This window comes from Furipterus horrens, unplaced genomic scaffold, assembly GCF_987537825.1.
Source record: "Furipterus horrens unplaced genomic scaffold, mFurHor1.1.pri manual_scaffold_42, whole genome shotgun sequence".
Classification (NCBI taxonomy): domain Eukaryota; kingdom Metazoa; phylum Chordata; class Mammalia; order Chiroptera; family Furipteridae; genus Furipterus; species Furipterus horrens.
In genome coordinates, this window is record NW_028327212.1 from 121,213 (window position 1) to 145,164 (window position 23,952).

Sequence of the window (23,952 nt, forward strand, 5' to 3'; positions counted from 1 at the left end):
GGTTCTGGTGTTGCCAAGCAACGAGTTTCAGGTAGAACTTAACGTGTCAAAGCTACAGTGTCTGTGAGTGGCAGTGGTTGGGAGACTTGCTGTAGGGCGACCCAGACGCCGCCTTGCTTTTGTACACTCCTATGAGTAGTTGTTTTTTTGGCCCTTGACTCAAATATAATTTTTACTCAACGTTGCTTCCAGGGAGAGGCTAGCAACCAGGGTCCGAGTCAGGGCTCCTAATTCTGGGGAAGTCGCGAACTTCTTTGGAAATATAGTAAAAGCGTACAGAGCCATTGCTCAGACGCACATGTTCCTAAAATTTGGGGTAAAATTGGGAGGATAGGATACCCAATGAAGACCTCTGGGCGCCGAGGGAACGGGGCGTGGAAGGGCACGTCGACTTGCTCCCCGGGCCTAAGCCCTTTCCGAAGGGTTCAGAATATTTCATTAAATCAGTTATGGATGGTGCGAAAAGCGCTGTCTTCGAAGAAAGGTAAGACACGAAAACACAATACAACACAAGACTTTAAAGGTAAGATGTATTTTTCTTTTCTTAGAATTGGAACTTGGACCTGAAAGGTGTCGCAGGATGCTGGCTCCCCCCGACGCACTCTCCCGCCCTTTCAGCCTTGGGATAGTCGCATTGTGGCTTTCACACCTGCTGCCTCTTCTTGAGGACAGTCTGTGTGCATTACCACAATAGGTCTAATGAAATATCCCAAACCAAAAATGAGGGCTCGGGGTCGGGTAAATGTGAATGGACTTCCACTAACCACGGGATGTCATAGTTGACATTCTGTGGAGACTCACTAAATGTAGTGATTAGAAAATAAATGATGAGTGGACAGGTTAATTGAGGGAAAAATGTGTAATGAACTGTGTCAAAGAAACAGTTATTTAGCTACCTGCAGCAAGCGAATGCTTCTGGCACTAATAAGTGTGAAGGTCCAAAGCTGTCTTCAAAAGATGACTTGAATTTCTTCAGCTGTGTCATTCCCCAACGGATTTAAAGCTTTAGAATAAGAGAATGCTATTAATCCCTACTTGAGGGATCTGGTTCAGCTATCTGCTGCCTTTTCTCTTTGGTTTTATTAAGTAGTTTTAGAGTTGGGAGATCAGTTTTCATAAGGAGTATATTTCCCATCACTCCACTTGTTATTACACTTAATGGAATATCTCCAATTCAGTGAGAAACAAGGTGAATTATCTTAGACCCCACTAGAAAATGATGAGTAGTTGAGACAGTTCAAGTGATAACTGGAGACAGAAAGGATAGTCTTGTTGGCTCATTTTGGTGGTTATGAAACATTAGTAATATGCTCGTAATAGAGAAACTCAAATGCATTATTCACATGTGAATTCCCTTTATAATCTCCCCCTGAAAGATCCATGGGTATGTGTTTTCCGAAAGGGAAGACTGAAATAGATTTCAGCATCTATTCAAGGACAGGAGGTGGAATCTAATTGTTTATGCTCAACAGACTTTTTCATACACTCCCCATCTTTCAGAGGTTATTACTATATCGGGCCCAGTGGGAAAGCCAAGACTGAGAAAGAGAGCTTTTGATCCTGAAGGAATTCATGATTTAGGATATATGCCTTCCATCCACTCCACCATCAAGCAGTTATTCACTTAATAAGCCTATGTCAGCTGAACTTAGCAACACATCATTATTTTTCTAGAGCTAACAGTCCCCTCAATCTTGTTAAACAGAAATGCAGTTAGGCCATTATGCGATCTGTTGATATTACACTGAACTATGTAAGTCAGAATGAAGAGTTTTGTGACTTTCCGTAAGTGGAAGTGTTGGATCTTTGCGTAATGTGTGTATGGAATAAGCAAAATATAATGATGTTTTCAGAGGTTTAAAAGATGAATTGCCGGTAAAATTGTTTTGTTTTATTGTTTATTCCAGGTCGTGCCAGACGTGGGCGCAATGCCTCGAGCCAGAGAGACTCATCCAGCTTGTCCCAATCTACAGGGTGCGCGGGCCGCCGAGAGCAAGGGAAGTCATCTTCCGGTTCTTCCGATTCCGGAGCTTCAACTGACGGGAACGGGGCATTTGGAGCACCTCAGAACCCATTTGCTTCTTCACCCAGCTCTTACGCACCGAAAGACGAAAACGAATTCCTGTAAGTGAAAGCCCTCAGAAAAGTTACCCATTCGCTTGCTTTTCGAAAAGAAGTAATACATTACCTAAAAATCGGAATAAGCAGAAAGTACCCATGATCCTATCCCTCAGAGGTAACCACGTTTTGCGCGCATATATACATGTAATATAATGGGTATAATACATATCGTACTAGATCTTATTTCGCTTAAAAATGCGTCATCTTTCCGTATCAGTACAGTGTCTTCTCAGAGCTCAGTGTGCTTTTTCCACTTTGTTGATAACGCTGTATTGTGAATAGCTTTGTAAGGTAGTCCTGCTTAATTAAATCTGTTGTAAGTTATGAGACCTTTAAAAAGGATGAGGTAATTTAAAGCAACTTGTGATCTTAGAGGTCACATATCATCTCCTATTTTTCTTTCTAAAACTTTTACTTCATCTGCCTCATTCAAATTGGTTGCATTTGGTTTCCTTCGTTATTGTAGAGTAAATTCCTTATCATTTCTCGAGAACATCTGTAGTAGAATTTGTGACTGGTACCAAAACGGTGCCTGGCTCTCTGTAACTACCCTCGGCTCCTGGCTTCTAGGACAGAACATCAATATAGGTATTTGTTGGTCTTTTACTTCCATAAATTAGAAGTCGGTCAGTAGTAAACATTTTGAGCCATGTACCATAAACTACTGACGTTTCAAAAGAAGAAAAGAAACAAATGAACCCGTTCTTCCTATATTTGATGTTACAGAAACCCTAAATTGAGTATAGATTCTCTGTAGTATCTGTGATTTTATTAATCATAGCATTCTGGACGGCATAGGAGGGGATTGAATTTAGAGCAGATACTATCCACAGCTTTGCCAACCAATGAACTGCATGGCTGTGGGTCTCTTCACCCGTTTGCAAAATGTGAGAATTAGACAAAATGTTCTCTAAAAATGTGATGTTTCTATATTACGGAGTGCTTCCTGTCTTTCACAGTTAAATACTCATTGATGTGGATGGTAATGAACAAAAACCATTAAAGTTGTGTTGTGTATTTTATTATATCTTAGTTCTTTAATCTATGTATGACACAGTTGTTCTCAATGAAATGAATTAGCGAATGGTTCCGTGTACTGCAAAAGCAAAATTATGAACTTCTTTAATATTGTATCTATCACATGAAATGTAGTTTATAGTTCTGTAACTTCTGCTTTAAAGGACACTTGAGAAAACATAACGAGAAACCTAAAATTATATATTTACTACAATTTAACATTTCAATCATTGAAAATGAGAAAAAGATAAATTTTAATAAGCAGATGAAAACTATTTTCTTTTTCTTTGTCAGGGACGAAATGGGAAAAGATGTGGTCGTTTGGGAGTCCTCTGGTCAGTGGCCGTTCTCCGTTTATTCACCAGAGGGAAACGTATCTTGCCTTTCAGGTAACTGAGAAATTGTACATTTTTAAACTACGTTTTACAACTCTCATTCTCTAAAAGCGAGACCCTGCCAAATAAAAAAATGAACCACGAACTTAGCTGTAGTTAGGAGAGGTTGGACATTCTTTAAAGTGCCTGAGCATTGCAGCAGAACTTCATGATTCGGAGATTGAGGTTGAAAGGTATAGTTCTTTTAAGATATGTGGTTCTCATGAGAAAATAGTAACATCAGGACCCACCACAGTTCTAATTCTGTAAGCCCAAGCAGAGGCTCTACTCTCTTGGCTCTCCATAGGTACCCCTTCAGAACCTCTTGGCTGCCTGCGGTGAATAGAAGAGTCATATCCTGCCTGCCACGAAGGCCTTAGCTGTCTGATTCTGCTTGCTCTTTCTTCCCTGTCTTTCCTTTTAAGGGTAGTTGTTTTTCATAAAGCATGTGAAGGCCTATCCTGGAGATAATGTTTGAAGGTCAGGAGCTTTAGCTGGGCTGCAGGGATAACACTTCTGTAGAATACTCCTTCCCTTCCCATTTTCTTTTGTCTAGAGTTTCTAAAGCTCCTTCTGGGCTGAAACCTAAACTGCCACACTGCTAAGCCCACCTGGCTGGTCCTGAGTGAATAGCAGGCTCCTAGCGGATGACAGTCCTTGCACTCCCTCAGAACTCTGGCATCTGTACTCTGTGTCAGCTCTGCCTGCTCATTCTCTGCAAGCATTTGCATCACACCACTCCTCAGTTGCTTCGGTACTCATTCAACAGATCCTCACCGAATTTCTTTAGTGCCAGGCCCTATTGTAAGTGCTGGGGATATGTTGGTGAGCAAGATAGGCAAGATCCCTCCCTTATGAAGCTTATGTTCTTGAGGGAAGGAGACAATAAGTAAAACAAGGAAATAAGAGAACTCCAGCTGGTGATTTTTCTGTAAAGAAAATAAAGAAGTATTAGCCTTGTCAAATCAGTTCAGCATTGAACCTAATACCTGTCGAATGCCCTAAAGCAGTTCCTCCCAAGTGTGGGACGTAGATCCCTATGTCGGGTTGCCGGATAAAATATGGGGTGCCCAGTGAAGCTTCAATTTTAGGTAAACAAAGAATAATGTTTTAGCATATGAATAACCCATGTAACATTGGTGACATATTTATGCTACAAGTGTGTGTGTCTGAAATTCAAATTGAACTGGGCATCCTGTATTATTATTTGCTCAATTTGGCAACCCTGTTCCTGAGACCCTTGCAGGAGCTGTACGAGTTCAAAAATCTTTTCATAATAATCCTAATGCACGAGTTGCCATTTTCACTGTGTTGACATTTGCACAGTTGAAGCAAAAAAATCGATGAGTAAAGCCCCTTATATCTTAGTGTAAATCAAGCTAGAAACAATAAACCGTAGTCACAAAGTCTAACAGTAGTCAATGAAAAAGGTTAATGTCCTTTTGGCTTAAGATTATGTCCGAAATGAAATGGTAGAAGTTTTTAATTTTATGAGATCTTGACCTCTGAGTGCAAACCATTTTTACTATACTGTGTGACCAAATGGGAAGCACACACAGAGTTGTTTCTGCCACATACTCAAGCGTGATGGGTATTTGAAGGGAAAGTCCTGGTGTGCTCGTTTGACTTGGGAGCTGAACCAGCCACTTTTTTCCCCCACAGAACAGTGGCTAATGAAAGAATAAGTGGCAACTACGGTTATTTTGACTTAAGTATTTGGTGACGCTTTCTTTAAAAATAAATGAAGGGAGCCCGTTACTTCATAGAGAACAACTGACAATGATTAAATGCAAGCTTTCAAGTGAATATTAGATGATGGAGAAATCTTTTTCTCATGTGAGCTTGATAACTTCTCGATACATAAAGTCTCTTCTGATGAGATGGATAGTGACATTAACAAATATGAATATTTTGATATTGTAAAAGACCATTTGGCCGTGTTTGGGAGTTCTCGATAACTCAGTGAACCAGTATTTTCCAAATATTTAATCTGTAACGTTGCAAAATTATACATACCTAAAAAGTCCATTCGAAGTGCAAAATTATCCAGTGAATTGAATGTGATAGTACAAAAAGTTTGAGTCGACATTGGAGCTAAACTTTTAGAAACTACCACCTGTCAAGTTCTGGTGTGACGTCAAAGAAGAATATTCCAAACTATCTGAAAAGGCCGTTAACATCATTCTTTTCCAGCTACATATCTGTGCAAGAACAGGTTTTCGTCCTATACTACACCCAGGCGGTATATTGCAACAGACTCAATGCATCTGATTATTTCCTGAGGTTAAATCCTAGCAATGCTATTAAGATCAGAAGGTGTGAACATTTCTGTGGCAATTGATGCTTAATGACAATTTTCCTCCTGTAAGAGTTGTACATTTTTAGTCCCCTCAATGGCAGTTTAGGAGACTGTCCACTTCACCACATTTTTTCTTTTATTTTATTAAAAGATTTCTTGTATTTATTTTTTGGGGGGTGGGCGGATAGAAGAGGGAAACATCAATGTGTGAGAGAAATATCAATTGGCTGCCTCTCACACATGCCCCAACTGGGGACCAGGCCTGTAGTCCAGGCATGTTCCCCGATTGGGAATCGAACTGGCGACCTTTCACTCTGTGGGACAATGCCCGACAAGCTGAGCCACGCTGGTCAGAGCCACTTAACCAAATTCTTTTTCTTTTTTTTTTTTTTAATTATTTCTTTGTTTGTTTGTTTATTTACTTTTGGAGAAAGAGAGGGAGAGAAACATCACTGTGTGGTTGCCTCTCACTCGCGCCCCCAACTGGGGACCTGACATGCAACCTAGTCATGTGCCCTGAGTGGGAATCCAACCAGCAACACTTGGTTCGCAGGCCAATGCTCAGTCCCACCGAGCTTCGCCAAATTCTTAAAGCCAATAAATAATATTCACTTTTAATTTTTGCCAGTCTGATGAGTAAAGGCTTTTATCTTGATTTTCAGTTGTATTTTTAAATTGCACTTTTTTACTTCATTTATTTATTGGCTATTTGAAATTTTTGTGAGTTGGCTGTTTGTTGTTTTTGCTCATATTAACTTATTCTTCTCAGTGATTTGTAAGAACTCTTAATATGTTAACATTAGTTCTTCTCCTGTCATGTCGCCATTCTGGTTTTCCCAGCTTATCATCTGCGTTTTAACTTTGCTTATTATAGTTTGACATAGAGAGTATTTTTCTACATAGAAATTTGAATGTATACGTAGTCAACTTTCTTTTTCTGTTAGTTCTTCCTCTCCATTTATATTTAGAAAAAGAATTTCCCCTTCAAAGATAATAACCAACTACATTTTATTCTAATTTTTTCCTTATGATTATGAAAATTTTCTAATATCAACATTAGTGCACTTTCTTGTCTCGCCCCTTTAGCTTTACTATTCTATCAAAAATATTGGCATTTATTTTAAAGATTCCAATTGATTTCTCACTTCAGGTTTCACTGACATTTCACCAGAGGAGCTGAGACTTGAATACCATAACTGCTTAGCCAGCAACAACTTACAACATTATGTAAGTTTGTTTCCTATTCATCTACCTCAATAACAGATTAGCTGTGAATTACTACCTTCTCCATATTTAGAGGCTTGCCTGTTTTGGTAAAGTGGGTGAGGTCTACAGTTTTTTCAAGACAAGGCTATTTTTATTTTCTAAATTACTTTATTTGAAATTGATTGGTTATCTAAAATGGTGATAATATATTTTGACTGTACTAACTAGGAATGATTATCCAACAATCAGTCCCAGAAATCAAACCCTTTCATCAGTTGGCAAACATTTATAGAGCATCTCTTAGGTGCAGATACTGTGGTGAATGTTAGAAAAATAAAGTTAAATAAAGCAGTCGATTATATAGATTAACATTCTCACATGTCAAATATCAAAAATTAAAAAGCTCAGCTTGAGGAAGTTTGTGCTAAAGGAAATGACAAACTCTTTTGTTGTTGTCTACAGTCATGATCATGCGTTTTAACTGGCACACACGCTCTTCTCCCACCCAAATACAACTAACTGTGTGCCGCCAGGTACTTGTGCTTCTGAACCGGGTGATTCAAGGAGCTGGAGAACAGGCAGAGGGGACTAGAGCTGGAATATCTTTGGCAAACAGGGGCGGGTCAATGCGAACTTTACAAGTGATGGGCCGTAAAAATGTTTCATAAACTTTCTGTAATTTTGGCAAAGATGTGAAGTTGTTTGAGAGATGAAAATAAACACTCGATATTGACTCATCATTTTTCTGTCTTCTCTCTCCAGCTAAATTCCATCCAACAGTTAATAAATCAGTGGAGGAATAGGGTAAATGAACTGAAAAGTCTAAGCACAGCACCTAAAACAGGTTTGGTGAGTACCTGAAAGTTTGCTGAAGGGAAGTGTCTCTCTTATGTATTGCTTTTTTTGCAAGAATTTTACTTTCAAGTTGGAAAGCAAACTTAAAATTTTCTGTCAAGCCCTGGCTGGTATGGATGTTTCTCTCCCTCTCTTTCTCCCTCCGTTCCTCTCTCTCTATTTATTTAAAAATAAATAAAATCTTTAAGAAAAAATGTATATCGGCCTATAGATACTGAAATGTATTATTAAAAATTATTTTTCTCATTTTAATATGTATTCATTGAAATTTAGAAAACAAAAATTTTTAAAGATTTTATTTACTTTTTAGAGAGAGGAGAAGGGAGAGAAACATCAGTGTGCAAGAGAGAGATTGGTCAGTTGCCTCTTACATGCCCCCTACCTGGGTATCTGGCCCACAATCGAGGCACGTGCCCTGACCAGGAATCGAACCGGCAACCATTTGGTTTTCAGGCTGGCACTCAATCCACTGAGCCACACTAGCCAGGGCTAGGAAAAATTTAAAAGCATAACTAAAATTAAAACCATAATTCATCAGCAATTGACTCTTAATCTTTGAGGTTGGTGTACTTTTTTCTGTCTGTATTCATATTGTGGGCATTTTTCTATGTTAAACATTTCACGTTTTTAAGCACATATTTAAAATTTTAAATTTGGCTCTATAAAGTACATATATAGAAAGGTACTTGAGAATTATTCATCAAGTACTTTATTATTTGCCCTTTCTTATAGCTCTCTGATATAAAGAATGGAATAAATCAAGCAACCTCTACGTTTGGATTTGGGAGTAGGCAAACAGCAGCATTTGGGCCACCAGGTAAGTGATAAAGTAATGCAGGAGTTCACTGATTTTGAAAAATAGGATTTTATAGGTTTCAAGTTGTAAAACCTGAAGGTATGTTAAGCACCATTTTAAGTCAGCCTTGCAAATTCTACAGCCTTCCATAATGGAGCTTGAGAGAATTTGATTCATCAAGCCTTAGTGAAAGGGGGGCCAGAATGGGCTGGGCTGTTCTCTGAAAGGCCCTATGGCTCAAGCTTTAGAAGTATATTTTAGGAGTGGCTTTTCAAGACTTTTATAGCTGTGGTAGCAGCACCTTTGAGGACTTTCTTGTCACTGTATAACAGCATAGTGTCCTCCGCAAGTGACAGCTCCAGTGAGATGGGGGGCGGGGCATGGACAAGCCAGAAGTGTAAGAGCACTCGCTAATCCCTGAGGCTTTTCAAAGCCGCCTCATTGAGTGAAGGTAAATCACGGGGCAAGTGAGGTCGGTGTAGCAGGAAGACAGTGGGTTTGTTCTAGCTTCTCGTTTTTACTTTTCTCCCTTGTAATCTCTTTCCAACATCCAAACATGGCGGGAATAAGGGGAAAATGAGGGGGGGAAAAGTGGGGATTAACATGGCCACATTTCTGACTGTAATAGGTTTTTTTTTCTTTTTCTGGTTTATTTGTAGGTTTTCCAGTGAATAACAGCATGAGTGATAATGCTCAAAATTTTAGTTTTAAAACAAGCTCTGGATTTGCCAGTGCCCCTTCTGGAAGCCCTTCTGTGTTCGGGAACACGCCCGCATTTGGAGCTGTTCCCTTTCCCGGTCCTGCCGTCACTACTTCTACTCCGGTGCCTGGATTTGGGAAACCTGAAATCACATCTGCTGCTTCGTTATCGTTCAAAACCCCAGCAGCTGCAGGTTTTGGCTCGCCTGGGTTTCCAGGATTCCCAGCTCCCATGGCAGCAGGCCCTGCTGGAGCTGCGGGGGCCCCAGCCGTCACAAACAGCAGGTCGGTGGCTGGCTTTGGAAATCCAGGCTCACAATCTCACACTACTGTTTCCAAGTCATTCAGTGACAGTTTTGCAAATAGCAGCACATCTACCTCTCTTCCTGTCTCAAATAGTAGCATGACAACAGTTAACGAATTATTCACGCCCAAGCATCAACTAACGGCAGAAGAACTAGAGCAGTTTCAGTCCAAGAAATTTACTCTGGGGAAAATTCCACTGAAGCCACCACCTATGGAATTTCTGAATATCTGAAAGAACAATTTTAAATAAAGAATGACTTATGAAATTATTTTGAGTGGTTCATATAAAAGAGCAGATACATACACGTGTGTATCATATATACATATTTATTTATAAGGAATAGAGCTTTCAATAAACTGAGGAGTTTGAAATCCATCATTTTTTCTTGAGCTTGACTATTTTTTTTTTCCTGTGGCCTAAAGTTTAATAATTATTTTTAACACACCTACTCCCTGGTGCAGGGGGAGGGACAAGAAGCAGGGGTGCCAAAAACATTTACTTTATCCTTACACAAATGCACCCCACCACACACTGGCACAGAGGCTTCCCAGCCCGTGGCCGGCGGGCGGGCGCCTCGTTTGGGTGCCTCCACCCGCAGTCCTGGCGGGCGCTCCAGGCACCCACGGCCCAGCCTGCCTCCATCTGCGGCCGCGTTTCTTATTCTTTCTCTTTGGCAGAAACCAAAACAGTCGTAGCAGCTACAGGACACTGGAGAGAGATGCAGAGGGCACGGGGTGTCGGAGGGCCCCCCGCAGGGAGCTTATCCAGGCTGGGGGCGGCGGAGTGGGGGGCGCTTGCCCTGGCTGGACACAAAGCTTTTCTCGCCGCAGGGCTCCTCCCACCCACATGCGGCGTGCTGGCGCCTGAGCCCAGGGTCTGGCCCGGAGTGCCCACTCCGTGCACTGGGCTTCTCTGCGTTCCGTCTCGGGGCACAGGTAAGGGGCGGGTCATTCCCAGGGAGGCTACAGGCCCGGGCATCAAAGAGCCAAAATGCCCAAAGTGAGGGTGTCCAGGGAGAGAAGAAGACCCCACAGTGGGGCGTGGGGGCTCCGTCCACTGAGCTGGGCTGAGAGCTTTGGGCCCCTCTGTACACCTCTGTGCTCTGTCGGAAACCCCTCTTTATAGAGGAGGAAACGGGCCCAGAGGAGGAGTTGCCAGCCGGGTGAGGCCAGACTTGAACCCAGGTCTCAGAGGGTCCTGGGCTGCGCCCAACCTGATGCTTCACGCAGCAGAGTGAGGCCCCGGGGGATGCCAGTGCTGGGCAGACCCAGGACACCGCTCCCAGGCTGGGCAGCAGGGACCTAGAATAGCTGGGGGACAGTGGGAGCCCCCCCTACAGAGCCTCATCCTTGTAGCAGCTACAGACACCCAGTTTTCAAGGCCAGCTCAAGTGTCACCTCCTCCTTGAAGCCCTCTGCAGTCACTCTGCAGTCACCCTACCCCCAGGAATCCAAACAAGGGCATCTGAGGACAAGCACCAGCCCCAAACACGGGGACAGCGAACGCCACAGCTGCTCCAGTTCCTACTGGTCCAGCTGGGAACTCCTGGGCGGGGGGGTGGGGGGGGGGGGCGAGCGGAAGCAGCGGAGAGAAGCCTTCCAGCAGGCGACCCGACCCGGGTCACCCTCTGAGACAGAGGCAGGGCTACCGCCTGCCGCCCTTGGCTCTCCACTCCTTGGCCAATGGCCATCCATGCTCCATCCTCCCTCACCGACCACAGCGACCACAGCATCCCAGGGGCAAAAGGGAAAATGCACAGTGGGAGGGGCTGGGGCAGGAGGGAGGGCCCCTCCGTGTGCTGGCAGCCACCCTGTCTTGCTCAGGGCACCGCTGGGCAGCCAGGACAGGGGCGGCTGCTGCCCCCGTGCCAGGGCACTTGGAGCCCGTGAGACTGGAGGAGAAAGCCTTGCTCTTCCTATTTCCTGCGGGAGGAGCAGCGCTGGATACAAATGGAGACACAGTTACAGACCAGACTGGGATGGTGTCTGGGAGGGACCCAGGGGACCAGCACACCTTCCAGGCCTCCTAAGGCCCACTGCTGGCTCTGCGTAGCTCACAGGCTGAGAGGTTTTCACATATTTAAATGTGAAATGAGAACGAGGGTCCGACTATGAAACTCCAACGGATCAGTCGTACAGAGATCCATTCAGAGTTCTAGATAGAACAATGGATATGATGACGCAAAGCGAGAAATGCTGATTGAAACGGTTTTAGATTCCACACTGTATCTAGCTTCTAAGAAACTACCTCTTATTGAATTTTGTAAAAAACAAACTTATTCACAGATATAATCCCCATATATACTATCAAAACATTCCAGGTGTATAGTTCAGTGGCTTTCAGTACATCCACAGACATGTGAAACCACATCCACAGTCAGTTTTATCACATTTTAATCACCACAAATAGAAATCTTGTACTCTTCAGCTATCATTTTTCTCTTCTCCCATACAGTCCAGCAACCACTTATTAGTGTCTATAAATTTGCCTACTGTGACATTTCACACAAATGGAACCATGCAATATGTGACCTTTTGTATCTGGCGTTTTAAACTTATTACACTGTTTCTAAAATTCATTTATGTTGTATCATGTGTCAGTACTTCATTTCCTTTTATGGTCAAATAATATCCCATTGTGTGGACATACCACATTTTGTTTATCCATTCCCACATTTAATGGGTATCTGGGTTGTTCCTCACTTTCAGTAATGAATAATGCTGCTACAAACATTCATGTATAAGTTTTGTGTGGACAAGTCTTTTCATTTCTCTTGTGTATATCCCTAGAAGTGGAATTGCTAGATCATGTGTTAGCTCTTAGTATAATTATTTTAGGAACTGCCAGACTGCTTTCCAAAAGTGGCTGCCTCATTTCAGATTCCCACAGTTTCTGAGGGTTCCAATATCTTTACAGGCTCACTGACACTTGGTAAGAGTCTTTTGGGATTATAGCTATCCAAATGGATATGAACTAGTATCTTGTAATTTTGAATTCATTTCCCTGATGACTAATGACGTCAATATTTTTTTCAGGTGTTTTCTGGCCATTTCTATATCTTATTTGGAGACAGGTCCTTTTGGGTATTTTGTTCATTTTTAATTTTTGTTAGTTTTTATGATTTAGTTGTCAGAGTTATATAGTGTAGACACAAGTCCCTTATCAGATAGATGATCTGCAAAATTTTTCTCCCATTTTGGGGGTTGTCTTTTCACTTTATTGCTAGTGTCCTTTGAAGCAAAAAAAAAAAGAGGTTTTAATTTTGGTGAAATTTGATTTTTTGTTTTTCTTGTGTTGCTAAGCCTTTGCTATCATATATAAAAATCTATACAAACCCAAAGATACGCAGCATTATCCCTATTTTTTTCTCTAAGAATATTATGCTGTTTATTTTACATTAGGTCTTTGATTCATTTTGAGTTAATTTTTATATGATATGAGGTAGGGTCCAATTTCATTCCTTTGCATGTGGCTGTTCACTTGTCTCGGCACTATTTGTTGAAAAGGCCCTTCTTTCTTTTACCGACTGATCTTGGCATTCTTGTTAAATATCAGTTGATCATAAACACATGGGTTTATTTCTGAACTCTCAATTCTATTCCATTGATCTATATATCTACCTTATACTAGTACCACAGTCTTTACGTCTGTTGCTTTGCAGTAAGTTTTGAACTCAGAGAGTGTGAGTCTTCCAACTCCGTTTTGCTTTTTCAAGATTGTTTTGGCTATTTTGGATCCTTTATAATTTCATATGAATATTAGAATCAGTTTGTTGATTTTTTTTACAAAGAAACCATCTGTGATTCTTACAGGAATTGAGTTGAATTTGGAGAGTATTGTCATCTTAAAATTCTAAGTTTTCCAAATCTGTCCTCTTTCCAAACATTATTTTTATTGAATTTTAAAATAGAATTTTCCTTTTCCTCCAAATGTTATAGGAAAAGAACTAAATTGGAAGTATTAACAACATTGAATCAGTAGTGATCTGGACAATTCAAAAATAACGTAAAGGGAAAGAGCAACAAGGCAAGCGAATGAATAGAGTTTTAGAAAGGAAAACAGGCTTCTATGCCTCTGTTCTCACCCATAAGAGATTTCTCCCTCTATACATTTTAAAAATCTGCATGTTAATGAGGAACAGAGGTTACTCCAACATTTCATTTATCAAAATTAGAAATATAAGAATGGAGTTCCCCAGAGTTTAGGTCCTAACTCTTCATTGATTGGGATAAAATATGAATTACAAGATCCCTTTTCAAAAGAGTATAGTAGAGGAAATTTTGCTAAAAAAAAAAACTTTCAGGAAAAAGATTCCAGAGGAATAAAGAAGAGATAAGAAAGCAACTTGAAAGAGATGAAAAGAAACAAAAGGGTACTATGTTTTATCCTTTCATAGTTTGTAGATTTTAGACCATAAGCTAGAGAGAGAAATAATTCTTAAAAGCTAGCTTGACATTAAAGTAAGGCAAAATAAAGAATAGAGACTAACCTACATAAAATTATTTCAGGTATAGTAGGAGCTCTCCTGAAAACAGTTCACTTATAATGTCTGCAATGTTTTTTAATAGGAAAAACAAGCACTATTCATTTCATAATTACTTAGAGGCAAATATAATGCTCATACCCCTTGGGAAGCATGAATATTGAATAAAATTCATACAAGTTTTAATGAAGTAATATCTTTTGATAATTGCAGAGAGATGAAAGATAAGCTCTGCAGTGGAAGGGGGTTCCTGGGCTGAAAGATGAACAGAGGGATCACAGCAGAGTATGAGGTCAGAGGAGTAAACTGGTGAAACACAAACCTCTAGGGCATATCCTACAGAAAACCCTCAGGTTCCTCAAGATACCAAGCGCCATCAAGAAAGAAGTGAACAGCTTCTTTCTGTTTTAATCTCTTATACTTGATTGCAATGTTTGAAAATAACAGAAGAAATGTAAATGGGGATAGTGTATGAAGGGTCTCCCTATATACCTTCTCATCTCTTCTCTTACTCACAGAACACACACCGTGTGGCCTCTTGTCATGGAACACATGCAACTACCTTAAGAAAAGGCTGTAAAGTAAACAGGACCTAGGGAAGGAACAAGGGTTTTAAGTTCCTTATTGCCAATAATTTTATATCCGGATCCTTACTAAAGTCCAGCAACAGATGATACATTTTATCACTGGCTTTCAGGAGGAATACTGCTGAGAAAGGAGCTTAACATATGCTCTTTGCCTCGTAATATGTGAGGGACTCGCTTGCTGAAATACAGGAAGTATGCTTTAAAGCAATGTTTCCCAGCCTTTATTGTTTTTACCTTTATATAAGTTTTTCCCTTACTACGTCCCATTAGACTTAAACATCACACATATGCTATGTATTTGTTGATGTACTGTATGCTTATCTGTGATTTAAATACAAAAAGAGAGATTTTCTCTTCCCCAAGAACCAATCAATTTTTGCCCCACTGAGGGAGATATTTCTTCCACTGAAAATGCTTGTTTCAAAGATTTATCATTGGCTGTTATTGCACAATGCGGCTTACATTCCCTTTATCCTAATTTGTGCAACTAGAATAGACTGTTAAAATTTGTTTTTATCCTTAAGAAAAAGGCTTAGCACCATATTTTTGAAACTACTGTGGAGAAATCGTTCAGATTAAGCGATTAAACACAAGGAGTCAACTGGAGTTTTTCTGGCATGAAGTCAACTGCCAGTATGCTTTCACATCCTTCCCACTGCTGCAATTTGAAAGAAAATGTGTGATGCCTTAGAAATAACTTACATAGAATTACTAAGTCATTTGTGTTGCAAATATTTCATACTCTTCATATATCTTGTTTAGAATAAAGAGTTGAAATTTCATAGAATCATAGTAAACCAAAAAGGCTACCTCAAGGATAGACTCACATCACATTTGTATTTTAATCAAATTTACTTAATTGTTCTTCATTGTTATATTTACTTTCCTACATATTTTGAAAATAATTTTAAGACTATATTTTATACAACTTCTCGTGTTGTATTTGAATGCACACACACAAAACACAGACACACAGAAACGTTTCCTTCTCTCTCAGTAAATCATTTTATTCTTCTTACAACCAATCAGAACAGCAAGAAGAAAAGAATCCAAAAGAATGAGGATAGTGTAAGAAGCCTCAGCATACTAACATTCACATCATGGGGGTGCCAAAAGGAGAAGAGAGAGAGAAAGAAATTGGAAACGCATTTGAAAAAGTAATGCAGAAATTTTCCCTAACTTGGTGAAGGAAATAAACATAGAAGTCCAGGAAGTGCAGAGTCCCAAATAAGATGAACCCAAAGGGGTCCATGCCAAGACATATCATAATCAAAATGCCAAGGTTTAAATACAAAGAGAGAATCTCCCAAGCAGTAAGAGAAGAGAGTTACTTACAAAGGTGCTCCCATAAGGCAGTCAGCTGATTTCCCAGAAGGAACTTTACAGGCTAGAAGAGACTGGCAAGAAGTATTCAAAGTGATGAAAAGCAAGGACACACAACCAAGATTACTCTATCCAGGAAAGCCATAATTTAGAATCAAAGAACAGATAAGTAGCTTCCCAGACAAGAGAAAGCTAAAGTAATTTATCACCCTCAAACCAGTATTACATGAAATGTTAAAGGTTCTTCATGAGAAGAAGGAGAAAGAGAAGGAGAAGGAGAAGGGGAAGAGGAAGAAGCAGGAAAAATATGAACAATAAAATGGCAATAAAGACATATTCATTAACAATTGAATCTGAAAAACAAAATAAACAAATAGAACAGGAACAGAATTATAGATACAAAATATATGCAAGACCCGTAGACATGGACAAAAAGTGTGGGGATTGCCTGAGGGAATGGAGGAGGGTGCTGAGTAGAAGGGGAAAAAAGGGAAAACATTGAGACAACCGTAATAGCATAAACAATAAAATGTAATTAAAAAAAAAAAGAAAAGAAATAATAGCCCTTGCTTTCAGTACAATATATAAACTATGCCCTTTACCGTGTATAATAACAAGTTGTTACCCACAGCTTTTCTTTGAAAGGGAAGAAGTAGGAAGCCAGCAATTACTGTTCAACACTGCTCACCCTATTCATTTAGAATGTGTCTCTCACTGGCTTCAGGGTCAAAGTACACAGCTTTATGCCTTCATGGTGTATTTCTTCATGTTTTTTGAAAATACTAGAAATAAACTGGATAGGAACCATCAATACGAATAAAACTGTACAAAATCCATATCTAAAACTTGAAAGAGAAAACACCTTGAATACACACCAATGAAATTATCAATTTTTAAAATTGCCATCTACGATAGAATCAAAGCAGGCACTCAAGTATAACATAAGAGCTTGGGATTTTGTCAAGCATGGCTGGAACTCCAGCCCTTCTACTCACTAGCTATGTGACCTTGGAGAAGTTTACTTAACTTTTCTAGCCTTGATGCAAATTATATACCACTGAGTTACTAATAACACTGGCCTCAAATGGTGGCTTTGAGGACTGCAGAGCATAAGTGGCCAGAAAAGTGTCCAGCATATTTCAAGCATCCATAAAGGATTAATCTTGTTAATCTATTTCTCCTGGTCGTCTTTGTTTTTCCCCAACAGCACCTAACACAGAGCTTGTACGTTAGTACAACAGTAAATAGGAAATACATGTGTTAATGAATTAATGAATGTAATTATGATAAAACTATATGCAACTCCTTAGAATATGTATAGCTAAATGAAATATTTTCTTCTTTCTTTAATGTTCATTATTGACTACTCTATATGGTGCTGAAAATCTCAAAGTTTGATGGTGATTATCAAAAATGAAAATGATCTAGAGCTCAGATGGCAATTCATGTTTTCAACTAAAATTAAAGTATTGGAATGAGAGTGGAGAAAATTCACAAATAATATAGGTTTCTGTTATGACATTCTACAATTTTAATTTTTGTAAGTGTCATAATCCAGGAAACTGATAAATCAATTGGTTAGTTTTATGTCTTCCTGAAAATAAACAACAGGATCTAAAATGATAATTCAAATAATAATGGACAGATGCATTACTAGAGACCTTTGTGTGGACCCTAAAAGGACCTAAAAGGTAGATCTTAAATTACGTGTCTCTGGTATGGGGGCCTGAGATTCCGCGGATATGGATTCAGTGATGACGATGCTGTCTGCAAACTACAGTTTGAAAAATAAAAACTTACAATCTTAGGATATTCCACATTACTAAGTTGAGAGATAAATAAAATCGTTTTGAGCCACTGAAAAGATATGTTATAATAAGTAATGCAATGTTATCGTCCATTTGCTCTTCAGGGTAAATTTTTAGCTCTTTCTATCTCTATCATTAACTGTAAAAAAGGGATGCTAAACAAATGGAGATTATAACAGATAAGTAGAGACAAGTGACAACTAACTGTGACTTGCAGATTTAGTTTAGCTTTCAACAACAAGTCTGGTAAAAACCAAAAAGGTGTATTTGAAAAAGATTACTCAAATGTCAGTTTTTGACAAAAACTACAAAAAAGCGGGAAAAATAGGAAAGGGTTGAATATTTAAAAGCATAATACTATAGGCAAATGAAAAAGTGGGAAATTACTTGCAATGTATATAATGAACAATAGGTTAGTTTTCTTAATATATAAAGAGGTCTTAGACACAACAAGTTTTTAGATATAAAGAAGTCCGATTTAAAAAATGGGAAAAGGATTTAAACTTGCCATCAAGAGAAGAATAAATGTATATACATTTTCAAAATATAACCATGCTAGTAATCAAGGGATTACAAATGTAAAATATACCATTTATCAACTGTTAAACTGCGAGACTAAAAATGGTTATTTCCAATGTTATCAAAGATACAGTGAAATAGATACTCTTAACAAAATGTGCTTTGATAATGTTTTAAAACCATTCAGTAATCTGTATCAAGGTCTTTAAAATACTTGTACACTAGGTGTCCACTCAGGAGCATAAAATATTTTCCATTCAAAAGTAGAAAGTTTCTCTTCTTATTTCTTCCTAGACACAAAGAGACTAATTCCTAGCCTTGATATTTTATATAATCTTCTACACTCATGCCTTCTTTGATTTTACTGAAAGCAAAATAGCATTCCCAAAGACTATTGCCTTGAAGAGTCAAGGGATCAGATGATTTGTATGCCTTACTTCATATCCTCTCAGTTCAACATTTTGCTCTGGCCATTGCTCCAGCCACCAGTTGCTTGCGGATGTAAGCTGACAACACTGCTTCCTAGCTCTCTGAATGTCTTCTTTTCTGACCTGGAGCTTTTCTGCCACCACCATGTGAAAGGCATCCACTCAGTCTTTCTGAGGCCTGTGCAAGTTTGGATACATGAGAAAATTAACTTCCCATAGGATAACCCTAGGTGAAGGGGTAACAAAAGTACAAATTTTCCACCAAAGCTTCTGAACTACCCACTTCCAGTGTGGAATTCCCAATCTGCCAGCAACAGAAACCCATGCCAATCCCTGCACATAGTCATGCCCTTAGTGGAGTCCAGCCACACTCTCTATGGCAGATTGCTTACGTCGGTCATCTTTACCCTGGATGAGGCAGCAATTTTCTCTTGACAGAATTGAAATTATTTCTATAATCATGTTGCATCTGGGGGGTGGGGGGTGGAATGGGTACTAAAAAGAAATTATTACTTTTTACTACAAATCCTTCATATTTTCTGGATTTTTATACCATATACATGTATAAATTAATTTTAAATGGTCACATAAAACTCAATTATTTTCATCATTACTCTGACTTCAGCTATCTATTTACTTCATTTTAAAATACTTCTTAGAATTTTATCATAAATAAACAATTTATTCAATCATCTCTCTATTGTTGCACATTTTTTCCTAATCATTGATATTATAGATTTCATACACTTGTACATATTTCTCTTCCATACACATGTTCTAGCCAAGCTGGTCTGCTCACTAACACACTCTGCATATTCTTATCTATAATCTTTTCTTTTCCATTAACCTGACTTGCCTTTCCCTATCTCTTCTCAACAGCATTTAGTCTAATCCATCTTATAGCCTATTTCCCTTTCAAACCCTGACCCTAAATTTTCTCATTCTTTTATTTCCTATATATTTATTACTTCTCTGTACCTATTTTGCTTCATTGATGAAATAGAAACACCGTCATCAAACCCAGAGACTATTTGTGAACATTAAGTCAAGTTAATATGAGGAAACATGTATAAGTGATTAAACATTACACAAATATAAATTATACCATCCATATTATTATGTAATATATGGTTACATTTAATTATGATTATCTCTTTGTTATTTGTTGCATTAGTCTCACTGTTATATTTATCATATTGTGCATCTTCTGCCTTTTTACTAGATTATCAATGTTCTTAAGAAGAATGTACTGTCATCGATGTCTCTTCCACTAGTACCTACAGCTGGCACTTAGCACATGAGAGATCATCAAAAGATGTTGTTGATAGGGCAACAAATGCCATTACATGATTGATTCTAATATTTGGATTTGGAGTTATAAACCTTACTATAAAGAATTTTAAAATTGAGAGATCAGAGTATAAATGAGAGTCCATAACTTGTAGATGAGCTGCATTAAGAGAAATGCACAACCAAAGGGGACATCCCCCTTGCCTGAGTATGCCCCAGTCCACCAAACTCGTATAAATACACGTCTTGAAGGAGGCTGTTGAATCAAATACAAAATGCAGTTCAGAGCACAACTTCTCTTTAAATAACCTATAAAGCTCTTAGACACAGTTAATCACATTCTCTGCGACTTATTTCTGTGGCATCTACTTCATTCACAAACTTTGCTTCACCTATTCTTTTGCATATAATTGTTCATTTACATAGTCTTTTCCATGGTTATATGCTGACTCTTTGAGGGCATGATTTTTCATCCTCATATTCCCAGTTCCTGATACAATATCTGTATATTTTATATAATATCATACTAATAGTTGTGGTAAAGTTAGTAATAACAGTACATAAAGATAATATACTACTAAGTATAGAGTTGAAAAAAAAGAATTGCATAGTATCTGCTAAATATACATCAACCAATATCTGTCTGAGGTACCCTTAGTTACTACCTACCGGCTAGTATTCAACCATGATGTATTCATGTATTCAATTGATAGATTGTATTCCTGATGATGCTTTTATTTTTCTGTCTAATGGTGTATTAACATAGCTAATGTTGGCTGTTGAGATTAGAATCAATTAGCACATTAGAACATTGTTTATTGAGCATGGCAAATGTTTGCCTTAACTTCTTTGCTTACTTATCTTAAAAAAATTTTTTTTAAGTGATATTCTAAGGAAGCCTAATAAGAAAAGAAAATTAAATAATTTTGGTCAGAGCAGGAGCATCCTCTGCCCCAATCTCTTGATGTTCAGCTAACTAGTGGGCTTTTATATATACAAACCTTCTTAGATAAAATCGTGGTATGTTCATATGTAGAATTTATTAAAATGCACTTTTTAATAAAATATATAGTTATATGTATAATTTATATCTTCACATATAAATATATATCTGAATTAAGATATTTATGTTAGTAAAAAATACTAGCTAAGAAAATACCATAATTAGGAGGTATAGACTATACTAATAAGCACATTAATTTTGGCTAACATAAGAAGTTTGGCTCTAAGTTCTAAGTTCATAATCAATTAAACACTGTATTGTGTGCATTAAGGCAGGATATTGGCAAACTAGTCCTTAAAAGTAGTTTGATGTGGTGCTTTTCCTCTACTAACTTTCCTTTTAGGCTCTGCTCTAAAATACTTCAGTGAATTGCATTCCTGGGCTCACCCACTCTCTGGCTTATGATTGTATCTGCCCCCCCCCCAAAAAAAAAGGCACTGGCAAGAGATGGAAGAAAGGAAGGAGACAGAATCCAGAGAATATATTCACTTGTCCTGGGATACTGTTTAGTTATGCCTGCACTTTTTTTTTTTTATGGTCCAGTATCTGTCAGAAACTTTATTTCTTTGGCTATTTCCCCAATCAAGTTCTAACACCACCATGCCACTCCTAGTTTCGAGATAATAATACACTGAACGTACACACCAAAATTTCTGGCTCGTATTCAAAATATATTGTAGTTTATCAGTTTAAAACAAATATTGTATCAAGTTTAGAAAAGTAAATATTAATACATAGTTATATTGAAAGAAAGAGGTGGGATTAAATTGTTCTTATATCAGAAAAGCAATGAACAAAGGCTGTCACTACTGCTAGAGCTAAACTGATGACATCACCAAAAAGGTGTTACACTGAAGGCCATGGTGTCAGCAGTTGTCATAACTGAGGACATAGGATCAACATATAACTAAGAATCATCATCATCTGAGAAACACCAGAAGAGGAAGCAACACATTCATGAGTCAAAGAATTTATACCCATAACATAGAGATAGTATGGAAACAAAAAGGAGTTGAAATAAGTATAGTTACTACCTACAAAGAAATAAATAAAAGTAATACACCCATGACACAACAAAGTAAATACTTATAAAACAAAATTTTATAGTTGTGGAAAAAGAAATTAGTGATCATAGGAAAACCAATTCATTGAAATCAATTAAAAAAACCTAATCATAGTCTGGTTGAATAACAAAATGAACCTAGCTAAAAAACAAAATAGTTCTCACATATAAAATGTATGCATTCCTCTTGGGGACAATTGCTTAATATTTGCAAATTCAATTCTTGCAGACACTTTATAGGATATAACTATGAAGAACAATGAGTCGGCTCTCTAAAGTACCAAAGAGAAGTGAAGAAGCACAAAGTAAAAATCCAAAAGTTTAAGTTTTTATTTAAATGGAATTTCATAATAAAGTAATAGAAAAAAATTAAGCCAATATTTGAAGTAATAATAGCATGATTTTGCATACTGTAAAAGTTAATGCAAACAAAATTAAAACAAATACACAATAAAAGAACAAATAAAACTTCACAGTTGAACATGTTGTGGGTAGCTTCCACATGTTAAGGATAAAGAGACAGTTTGAAAGCTATCAGAGAATAAAACAACACAATAAAGTGAAAAAAATCCGTTTTCATCACTATTTTATCAGGTTGAGTAGATGCATCACATCCATAAATTTTGTCCATTTTCAAAATACTAAGGGGGAGTTCTGCATTAAAATTGCATGCTAACTTGCTTCAAACCAACCTTGCCACCAAGGAAGACTAAGACATGGACAAAATTTAAAGTGGGAAAAAAATACATGTGTTTGAAAATGTGCAGTAAGGCATTAATCATCAGGCTTAGAGTGTGCAAAGCTTTCACATTCAAATGAAAGGACTGTTCCTTAAAAATCCATCTTTTCAAAACATCTTGCATACATGAGGTCTTGGGGCATGCCACATCAGTGTGGTTTATGGTGGAGAACCAGGGCCAAATTGTATTAGTTTGACCTCTGGAGTTGCTGGAAACTAAGTAAGTATAAATTCAGCCCCATGGGCAATCAGCTATGCCTACTTGACTGACCCCCAATAAAAGCCTCAGAACCAAGCACAGGTGAGATCACTCTTTGGCAATACTTCATACATTTTGCCATAGGTTGGTGAGAAAGTAAGTCCAATCAATGACTCCAGGGGAAAGAACAACTGGAAGCTAGTGCCTATTTCTCCTTGACTCTGCCCTTTGCGCCTTTTGCCTTTGCTTCAGCTACTCTGTATCCTTTCAGTGTGATAAACCATAACCATGAGTATAGCAGGTTTTTTCAGTTCTCTGAGTCCTTCTAGCAAATCATCAAACCTGAAGGTGGTCTTGGGAACCCTCAACACAGAAGATATCAGAGAGCTTGAAGGTAGTAAAGACAAACCATAGAAAATTCTGAAGGAGATCATGCATAAGTGGGAATTCGATGTATTCTGGAAGTTATATAACAAATCAGTGATTGGAACGATTAACTATTTAATATGTCTGTCTCTCCACATGGCCAAATATATATAATATAAATAGAATATATGTGTAAGCATTTTTGCTACACATATATACCTCAAACACAAATTTCAGTTGGAGAAGAGACCTAAGTAAAACAGAAATATCATTTTTTAATAAAGAAAACTGTCTCTAGAATATTAAGGTAAGGAAGTCTTTTTAATAGACTCATTTTTAAAGGTAAATTTGGTAAAAGAAAACATTACCAAATGGTGTGACTATTTCAAAAAGACTAATACTCATTTGACAAAAGAGAGCATAAACGAAGTTAACAAGAAGGAGAGAAATTGGGAGAAAAACATATAGAA

General features: G+C 38.2%; 1 protein-coding gene across 1 annotated transcript; it reads left to right on the plus strand.

The window, feature by feature from the left end:
- The first annotated feature begins 342 nt into the window (after positions 1–342).
- Positions 343–9,905, plus strand: LOC149990008 (nucleoporin NUP42-like). The gene is made up of 5 exons (XM_090265716.1): positions 343–484; positions 1,908–1,974; positions 3,433–3,511; positions 8,605–8,689; positions 9,328–9,905. Exons 1-5 carry the CDS (start codon positions 343–345, stop codon positions 9,903–9,905), a joined length of 951 nt encoding a protein of 316 aa, XP_090121842.1.
- Positions 9,906–23,952: the final 14,047 nt, after the last annotated feature.